Source organism: Lactuca saligna, chromosome 4, assembly GCF_052625555.1.
Source record: "Lactuca saligna cultivar CGN05327 chromosome 4, ASM5262555v1, whole genome shotgun sequence".
Classification (NCBI taxonomy): domain Eukaryota; kingdom Viridiplantae; phylum Streptophyta; class Magnoliopsida; order Asterales; family Asteraceae; genus Lactuca; species Lactuca saligna.
Genome location: NC_136420.1, coordinates 337,590,864 through 337,601,312, shown reverse-complemented (window position 1 = coordinate 337,601,312; position 10,449 = coordinate 337,590,864). Strand labels below are relative to the sequence as shown.

Sequence of the window (10,449 nt, the reverse complement as noted above, 5' to 3'; positions counted from 1 at the left end):
ATTATTAAGGGCTAATTCCGATATTAAACCGTTGCCATTTTTATACTTAGGGTCTACGTCCAATAAATGAACCACTCCCAAGTCTAGACCAAGGTGGAAAGAACAAATCAATCCACCAAGGCATCATTTCCAAAGACAATGTGGAAAGAGCAAATCAATCCACCAAGGCACCATTTCCAAGGCCAAGGTAGAAAGAGCAAATCAATCCACCAAGGTATCATAATAGGACATCTATCTCGCGAAGGGGATGCGCCACCCCGATAGATTCCTCCAGTGCCTCTTACGAGGTATCATGCCCGGGAAGTTTTCATTTCATTACTTTCCAATTCCTTTCATTACTTTCCATTCATTTTCATTACTTTACATTTCTTTTCATTACTTTACATTTTTTTTCATTACTTTCCATGCTTTACACATTTCATACATCAGTATCATAAAATCATTTCAAAAGTAAAGCATCTATATTCAAAACATTTTAATCGTTTTTTCAAAACATTCAATCTTCCAAAACGTTCTTTTCTTTTAGAAACATTCTTGCCTTTCAGCACACTTTCAAAATATCATTTTCAAAAACATTTGACGCTTTTGTTCCAAAACATTTCATATATCAAAGCATTGCATTTAATTATCATAAAATCATTTTGCCATGTATCCCAAAGTGGGAAAAATGCCAACACGTACTCACCTTAATCACACATAGGTTAGCTAGTGCTCTTCTAGTTCCTTTCCCAATAGCAATCCTCTTCCAACACTACATACGCCATATATGGACACAAGTCATTAAAATGAACAAAATACCATCAAAGGTTTAAATACTAAATTTATTGTTTCAAATCATTTCTCATCCAAAAATATGAATGTAGGCGAAAACCGTGCACAAATCCGAGTTCGTATGCAAAAGTTATGAAGAAAACAAGAAAATCTTCAAATTAGAGATTTACATAGGCTGAGTAAATTAAAGCATGCATTTACATGGGCCGTGTTTTCATGTCTGGACAAACCCAAAACTCAATTTTTCTCAAAATAACACTATACTTTGCATAGTTCTTGAAGGCCCTTTTCCAAATCACTTTGTACCATTTGTATAGGTTCTCACATATGTTTGGGAGGTGTTTTATCATTTTAAAACACTACAGTTAGTACATTAAGTGTTCATTGAAACCTTAAGATCATGATGATCCTCAAGTTTTTAAAAGATGGGTAAACAAGTATATTTTTCACCTGAACATTCCAAAGCTCACAAGGCTTGTTCCTAACTTATTAAACACTCAAATAAATGTTGTCAAGCAGATAAACCCTTATTAATCTCATTGTAAATACATAAACTAACAATGGAATCCTCAATTCCATTCAATGTTTCCAAATCACCCTTATAGCCAAACAATCACTATAACCGCTTATAGATCAAGAGATCCTTCATGTTTATGTTTCAATATCATCTCTAAAGTGTCAACTCATATTCATGAATGTCATTCACTTCTTATATGTCAATCAACATATAAGTTTCCCTAGATTTCCCAAAATACCCTTATGACCAATTATTCCACATATCAATCTAGAAATCAAGTAACACCTTATGTTTTGATTTCAAATGATTCCAAGAGTATTCAGTCATAATTATGAAATTCCTTTACCCATCAATCTCTCAACTACAAAGTATTCCATTGGTATCATCACATTGTCCCTTAAACATTTCAACCCTAACTTATACATGATTCTACCATCATTGATGTGTTTGATCATTCTAATCAGATTCAATGTCATCAAACAACATCTAGGTCATAGAATACAATCAAATTTCATTATCAATTGCAAAATCCCCAATTTAGGTTTCTAGGATTCATGAGGGTTTTCACCTAATTCCTAAAATCCATCAATGGGGTGATTGTATTGAGATTGAGATCATCAAAACAACTCAAGGGATGTTAGAAACCAAGCTTGGTGTTGCTTCATATATTCAATTCCTAGCTTGATTCCTCAATAAATACTCTAAATCTTCCTTTGTGTCATATTAATCGCCATTTCCTTGTTCCTTTAACTCAATCTCGTTTCTCCTATCTTCAAATGAAGAGAACCTCATCTAACTAGTGACTACTTTTGACAATTGACATAAATGACCCCTAACCTTCCTTGTTCTCATATTTAACACCATTTAATTAATAAGTAAAAGGAAACTTACATCTTTCACACTTTGACCCCCAAATAATTCATTTTATTTAGCAGTAATGTTTACTATTTGTCAAAACTAGTCCCTCAACTTTACAACTCTTGTCAAATTTACAATTACTTCAATTATTTTCACATTTATATAAAAGGTTGACATACTAACTCCTCCTCCATCCATTATATGAATTTAGTAGTCCTTTCCACTAACTGAGTCAACCCTTTGGTCAATTAACTTCGCAAATTTGACACTTTTACCCCTTTAACTTTAAATTGTTACTATTTTCACCTATAACTTTCCAAACTTCATATCAACTAATGATATGATTATCCCTTGATGATTTAACATCATGTCAATTAACTTCGCAAATTTGACACTTTTACCCCTTTAACTTTAAATTGTTACTATTTTCACCTATAACTTTCCAAACTTCATATCAACTAATGATATGATTATCCCTTGATGATTTAACTATATAAATCATTTTTCATTTATTTAATTGATTAATTTAAGAACCCGATCTTAAATTTTAGGATGTTACAAGTCTGTATCCCTGAAGGACCACCTATGCTCCAAAAACTACCATACCAAAACCTCATCGAATAACCGATCAAACACACACTTCCAATCCTGATTATCTTGATGCCACCCTTAGAAACGAAATCCCTATTCATAACCAGCCATAGAGTACTTATACTTGATAGAAGGCTTAGATAATCCTTCGAGTAGAAGATTCATCCCTGAAATGGTTAGACTCAAACGAGAGCTGCGCGACAGGGTCAAATCCATTACTCTGAGATTATTCAATCCAATTGTAAGTGACTTAGCATCTTCGATCGACAAGCTACTTCCCATACGAGAACCCTCACTTCACTACTTCTGTCTGAACATAATGTTGCCTCTTGTCCACTTCTGAATGAACCGAGACCACCGTGGTCCCAACTTATCTGCCACCCATCTAGGATACCGAATTTCCCACCCCGTTGCTAAGCCAAAGAACAACCTCATAGTCGCTCCTTGCAACTTTTGAAGAGAACTTCGACTATCGAAATCTGCCTAAACCATATTGCCTCTTATGGCTCCATTATTCCTGTTGATCCTTACGATCATACCGTCCTTCTACCCGTCGCCACCGAACCTACTACAAAAATGAATGCTACCTGAACCACTGTAGTCTTACACCACTCCTGGTCTCCATTGACCTACCGCTTCTCGAATCCAACTTTTGTTTAGATTACTCTCGTTAAAAAGAGTCTACTACAACTTTCGTTTAGATTACTCCCGTTAAAAAGTAACATATTTTTACTTACATATATTCACAAAGAACTCATGTATATAAAGACCATAAGTAAAAATATATTACTTTTTAACAAGATTAATCTAAATGAAAGTTATAGTAGACTCAAATACTAAGGATGTATATAAAGATCGTTAAAATCCGAGATCATATCAAGAAGTTACGACGTTCAAAACACAACAAATACGAATGTGCAAATATAAAGATTGTAAAAACCCAAGATCATATGAAGAAGTTACGATGTTCATAACACAACACCTAAGCAACCAATCAGTCGAGGTCGCGATGGCCATAAACATGAACATCCCCGAACACCTAATTAATGGTTGTCCCATGTAGACTGTCGTAGAAAAACCTAAATAAACCGTTCATAAGTATTGAATGTGTACAAAAACAACAAGGACTTACTTTGCAACAGAAAAATATTAAGGACTAAATGTGCAAAAAAAATATTAAGGGCTAAATGTGTACAAAGTGAGAAATATATTACCATAGTAAGTCATTTTTTATGGTTTACCTAAAGTAATAGGTCATAATGATTGAATATGTACAGTTAAACAAGTTGAATGGGCAAATGTGGAAGGAAAAAAAATCTAAATGACCAAATGTGTACAAATCAAAAAATATATTACTCTTTTAAGTCATTATTCCTTAAACTTAATATAAAAGTAACATATTTTTTATAGACAAAACTGCAAGGTTGGTCTCTGTGGTATTCAAAAAACTTTGGATATGGTCGAAAAAGTTTCCGACTTGCATTGAAGGTACAAAATCAAGGTTTTCCGTGTTTTTAGTCCCTGATACACTTGAAAAGTCGATTTTACCCTTTTCATTCTTTTCTATTTCTTTATTATTTTGGTATTTAAATAATTAAGAAAATATAAAATAAAATCTTACCCAACCCTCTCAAGCGGTACCCTTTCTTTCTTTCTTTCTTTCATTCTCTCTCTCTCTCTCTATCTATCTATCTATCTATCTATCTATCTATCTATCTCTCCTTTGTTTATTCCAATCTCCAAGACCCAATCAAACTAAAACCAAAAACGAAATCATAGATCTTGTAGGATTACAAGTGAGTCATGTAACAAAACTTAACAAAATATGGGCAACAAATGAAGGAGGAACCGACAATCTCGGTGCCACATTTTACGACCTAGTTGAGATCCCACAAGGCTTTTCAAGTTTAGGCTCGTATGCAGAACCAAACGACGTCCCATTTTCCGGTCATATTCTTGCTGGAAAAGATGTATCAAACGACTCCTCGAAACCCACTCTCAAATCATCAACGGAATACACACATGTTTGGAACAATGAGTCTTTAGATATCAAGAAAGATGGTGAAGCTTACATTTGGCTCCTAACAACACCACAACTGGAGCTGATGGTGGAGATCTACACTCCGATGAGAGGTAGCAGATTTGTACTCCGGTGAGTGGATAACAATAAAACACAAAACACCCTCTCACTTTCGTCCTCTCTTCTCTCTTCTCTGTTCGACTATCGCCACTTGTATGCCGCCATCACCACCTATGCGCCGCCATTGCAACACCATCTGAGGTTCACAGATTTACACTCTGTTCTTAAATCTACACCCTAGAAAAACCTCAACTCCTTTCTCGATTCGCAAAATCTATTCACCTGGTGGATTCATCCCAATGACATGATTTTGAAGTGTTTGGGTTAATCTAAATGGTAGGAATCGATTGTTTGAGAAGGGAGAAATCTAAGTTCTAATGCTAGGAACGAATATTTTTAAGAAAGAAATTAGATCCCGAGAGAGAGAGAGAGAGAGAGAGAGAGAGAGAGAGAGAGAGAGAGAGAGAGAGAGAGAGAGAGAGAGAGAGAGAGAGAGAGAGAGAGAGAATTATTTTCTTTTCTTTTGATTTTTAAATTAAATTAGTATTTGAAAAATTATAAAAAATAAAAAAATAAATAAAAGAACATAACCATCTTTTTAAATTTTTTTAAGATCAAAAATATAAAAAAACTTGATTTTATACCTTCGATAAAAAAAAAATAAAAAAGTTTTTAGATCCATCTAAAATTTTTTAAATACCATCATACCAATCTTTCGGTTTTGTCCTTTTATAGTAAAATAGAACCAGGAATTAAGAAATACATAAATACAGCGTTTGTCATCACATATTAATGACTCTTTCATGAAAATGTTAAATGTGTCTAAATTTTTGATTTTCTCTTTTTAAAATTGGAAACTTGTCTGCGACGCTCAAAACCTCGACCGTTTTCTTCTTCCCTCCCCATTTCTATACCACCATTTCCTCTCCCATCGCTCTTTTGCAGAGTAGTAGACGCACCATTTCCCATTTCCATTTCAGACTCACAGAGTGATAATCAAACCACAAATCCCATTACATCTTTGTTTACATGTGTTTTTATAAGAGAAGGGGTTTTGATCAAGTGTATTTAAGTTAAAATGGGGACGATATACAAACATATGTTAATGGGGAATAAGAAGGTGGATTTGGGACATGTTTGGATGGCTGCTCACTTTCCGCATCGTATCAGGAAAGAATTTGTTCAACAGACGAACATCAGTTCTTCTGTCGGTTAGTTGTCGGTTTAATTTTCTGTGTCGCTTTGTCTTTCATTGATGATACAGGAATTATAGTAAGATGAAAATCACGTGAACTACTTCGATAAAAAAAATTCTTCAGCGTTTTGCAGAAACTAAATCGGGGTTCATTTATTTTTACTAATTTTGATTTCTGGTTCGTTTGCGTTTAACGTCGGTAACTATTGTTGTTCATCCGTACTGAGAGTTGTGAATGATTGTGAATATTTCAACACCAAGGCCATACATATGATTATTTGCTGTACGATGGTTTAATACCCATTCAGTTTTTTTAAAAAATTCTAGAAAAAATGCGATTATTTTAATCTATAAATCGTTTGTGGGTTCGATTGTTTGTATGCTTGAAACCTAGGGTTTTTTTTACTGGTTAGCGGCTAGAAGAAGGTTTTTTTTTCGTTACTCAACTCTTCTTTTTCTTCATTACTTGTGATTGTTGTTTTGACTGTTTGCTTTCAAAGTCAGCACCATATATTTGATGCATTTCTCACTTTTATAAAGGGGAAAAATGACCATCTTCTGTTGCCCCACAAATTGGGTCGTGAAAATCGTGTATGAAATTGTATATTAGAATTATGTTTTAGAACTTGCAAGTTTGGTGTCTCTTGCTGAAAATCTAGGCAATATATGTTGACCTTTAAACCCTAAAAAGGGGTTTTCCTGCTTTTTCAACTTTGTAGAAAAGTGTCTGTTCATTATCCTTCAATCTTTGTCATGGGCTTTTGTTACTTTGAAACCGGTTCATACTTTTATTTGTTATATATTATATTTAACATACTTCTTTTTATGTTTGATTCAGATAAAATATTGGTAGACCAAGTTTCAGTTGTAACATATAGAATCTTGGGATTTCTTCTACTAGGAGTGACAAGACTATACTCCAAGAAAGTCGAGTATCTGCTTATTGACTGCAATCACAGCCTGTATGAAATGAAAGTCTATCTTGAAGGGAGGAAAAAAGTCAACATCAATATCAACGTTGGTGGCATGTGCTTACCAGAAGCTTCAGGTCAAAGATCCAAAACTAACATGGATGCACCAGAATCTTCAAGTAGAAAAAGATCCAACACTTTGGTTGATGCTATGCGTGCAGATTTCTTTTCAATTACCCTCCCAGAAAATTTTGAACTGGATGCTTTTGATCTTCAAGTTGTAGAAGATGAAAGCAGCAGCGAGTGCGTTACTTTTTGAATTTGTCAATTTTGTTTTGCAGCATTTATTTATATCAGTTTTTGATTTGTTTCTTGAAAATCACAGACACCATGTGAAATCCAATCTGGAGATTGTCCTTCCTGGTAAGATATTCAAGTTTATGTTTTTTTTTTTTTTTTTTTTATTATTAATTGTGTAATCTAGGTAGGAGATATGTTAACCTAGTTGTTGTATTTGTACGATTCTTTTCTTTAAACAGACACAGATTCATGGGAAAACGACGAAACAGGACATCACTCAGAAGCAAGCCCCGAGAATATTCGGACAAGATTCTCCCTGGAGGATCGCCTGGCTCCCATGGAACTTGATGAGCCTGATGAAGAAGTAACTCTTCCCAAAATACCCTTTCTTGAACATGATCCAGAATGGAGGAACACAAATTCTTGTGATAACTACATGACATTTGAAGATAGAAATGATAAGCATCAAGATGAAGAAGAGTGTACAACTGGAGAGAAAGAAGAGAAATCAGTTTTAGAAACAACATTTACATTGGTTGATGATGATGATAACATAACGTTCAAACCTAGTCCACAAAAATTGTCGGTTGCTGTTAACGTGACACCTCAGTCGAAACGTCCCTCTGTTTCGGGTAATTTATTTATTTTTCCTTTCAAATTAAGATAATATATGTTGTGTGAATTGTTGATGAGGTTTGTATTTATTTATTTATGAAATAAATAAATGTTGCTTGAATTGATTTCAGGTAAACATAAATCGGATAGTATGGCTGTTCGTACTCCAGCTGTCCAAGAGCGTGTTAGTGTTAGGGCATCAACATCAAATTCAAGGAAGCGCAAATGTGTTTATGATGATGTCACTGTCATTCGTAACGTGTGAGTCATGTGATGTCATCCTTTTGTTCTAGTAATAAATATGTGTCAGCTTGCATAGAAGCCAGATACGACCCAATCAAATTCAAATGAAGTTACTTTAAGTATTTCATACTTTGTTTCTCTCTAAAATAAATAAATTTGTCCCAACCTAGAAGAAGATGATTGATATATTATTAGAAATTCTGAATGCTATTTTTTTAAAATCTTGGTTGCAGGGTGTATAAAGACTGGGTCACAAATGCAAGCGATCTTGTAGGCAAAAGAACCAAAGTTCCAACCACTAGGAGTAGGACCAGGTCTTGTGATTATATTTTCATCCAACCTATAATTCCTCGTAAGCTTTCTTTCTTTCTTCTTTAATTCATTCTTGAATATTGTAATTGTAAGTGGAATTAAATTTGTCCCTTCATCAGTGAATGCAGGTTTTCCATCTGATTTGAGGTCTGCCATTTCCAGAATTGAGGTGGAGCAACTGCAACTGCAGGTTGCTGATGATGGGGTTGGGGTAGGAATAGGATCATGTGCTGCTGCTGCTGCTTCTGTTATGCTAAAAAGTGTTGAAGAAAATGAAGCAGAAATAATTGCTCCATTAACACCAACAACTCAATCAGCATCAAAGGCCAACCAAGAGGGCCCCACTAGTTCATGTGAAGACGTGTTTCCAATCAATGATCAAGAATTCGATAATCTTCAATCTGTTTCCAGGCAGGGGCCAAGCTCGTCACACCTACAAAACCAAGGACATGGTATGTAACTTTTTATTTATTTATTCTCTAGAGATCTTCTGATTAAATCATGTGTTTATTTTGCAGAAAATTGGTCGGCTCTAACAAAGTAAGTTTGATGATCATATATTATTGGTGTTCTACTTTTTTTCTAACAACGAATCAAATCCCTTTTTTGATCTTACCTTTTATTTTGTTATGCAGAAATGTTGGGGGTTATCTGCACACTAACTTCACACACAAGAAAGATGAAGTTGTAAAGTTGGGTCATATTTTGAAGGAGAAAACAAAGAGAGAGTGTGCAATGTTTTTCTCTGAGATACTGGTAAGAAAGAAACAGCATCTACACATTTACAGATGGAATGGTTGTTTATGTATTTTGTGAAAATTGATATGCAGCTTTTGAAAACGGGGGGCTATATTGATGTTAAACAAAAGAAGGCATATGATGAGATATTTGTAATGCAAACTTTGAAGTTGAAGGAGGTCTTTGGAGCAGATAGCAGCAACCCTTAACCCCTGTGTGTGTGTGTGTGTGTTATGGTGCTGTTTGTATAGAAGTTTATAACAGAAATATAGTAACTAGCTAACAGTCACAGTTGATCGTTGATCTATAGGTTTCTTGCTTTTTTTTTTTTTTTCTATTTATTTTCCTGTTTTCTTATCAACTTGTTTGGATCTTTAGTTTGTTAGGCTTTTACATTGGTAAAGTTAGGTTTCTTTTTTTTTAATTATTCTTCTATTAATCTGGGCTATGGCCTAATCACTCACAAAGCTATTAATTGACAATGGTATTAAGTCTACATTGCACAAAGTGGTGCATTCTAGTTTGTGACGGGGCTACACAAAGTACAATGCTATATTTGTTACTAAGTATGCAAAAATGAAAAGAACATTGCTATCAAGAACATTTCTACACTTGCGTTTAATTCACATACAAATTACTTTTCACAAAGTAGAATACAAAGAATAGTAATACAAAAAGTTCATTGTCACAAAGTAGAATGTCAATAATAGAATGCTACACAAAGTACAAAGTACCAAATTCGACCTTCACCTCTATTTTACCTTACAACTCTATTACACCTTTATCCCCTTTTCTGATCAATGGCTATCATTTCACCCGGAAGCCATTCATGCACCTTGTAATTCATAATGTTCAATATACGAACTAATTCTACGCCCAATGTCAAAACCATGATTTATAAAATATCTTAAACACTTCAACTACATCATAAGTCTTAACCCTACATACAACAGCTTGTTGGGAACACAATAATTAAACATTATGGATTGGATCCTTCATAACTTCACGAAGAGATAAACGAAAGCCACGCCAGTGTATGTTAAGATTTGGGATTCTACATAGCTTATGAGTAGGGATGGCAAAAATCCCCATACCCAAAGAGGAACCTAAAACCCACACTTGTTTTGATTGGGAATCCCCAAGTTGAACGGGGATAGGGACAGGGATGAGGAATCCCCGAATAAAAAAGTGTGGATGAGGATACCCCTAGACCCCGACCCTAGACTCAGTCCTAATATATATATATATATATATATATATATATATATATATATATATATATATATATATATATATATTAATATATACAAATAATACG

General features: G+C 34.3%; 1 protein-coding gene across 2 annotated transcripts; it reads left to right on the top strand.

The window, feature by feature from the left end:
* Nucleotides 1-5,660: 5,660 nt before the first annotated feature.
* LOC145044238 (uncharacterized) lies at nt 5,661-9,555 on the top strand. 2 transcript variants are annotated; one of them, XM_078993106.1, is made up of 10 exons: nt 5,661-6,028; nt 6,851-7,226; nt 7,309-7,346; nt 7,463-7,855; nt 7,970-8,099; nt 8,315-8,433; nt 8,513-8,845; nt 8,912-8,933; nt 9,029-9,149; nt 9,224-9,555. In XM_078993106.1, the coding sequence occupies exons 1-10, from the start codon at nt 5,896-5,898 to the stop codon at nt 9,338-9,340; spliced, it is 1,782 nt and encodes a 593-aa protein (XP_078849232.1). In that variant the 5' UTR covers nt 5,661-5,895; the 3' UTR covers nt 9,341-9,555. The 2 variants fall into 2 exon arrangements, with proteins under 2 accessions (XP_078849232.1, XP_078849233.1); XM_078993107.1 differs by lacking the exon at nt 5,661-6,028 and adding an exon at nt 6,443-6,737.
* The last annotated feature ends 894 nt before the right edge of the window (nt 9,556-10,449 follow it).

Bases quoted from the DNA above. Each gene is read 5' to 3' on its own strand.
- LOC145044238 (XM_078993106.1), top strand. From the start codon at position 5,896: ATGGGGACGATATACAAACATATGTTAATGGGGAATAAGAAGGTGGAT. The intron at 7,227-7,308 runs GTGCGTTACTTT...TGAAAATCACAG, and splicing joins GAAGATGAAAGCAGCAGCGA to ACACCATGTGAAATCCAATC. The intron at 8,846-8,911 runs GTATGTAACTTT...TTTATTTTGCAG, and splicing joins CCTACAAAACCAAGGACATG to AAAATTGGTCGGCTCTAACA.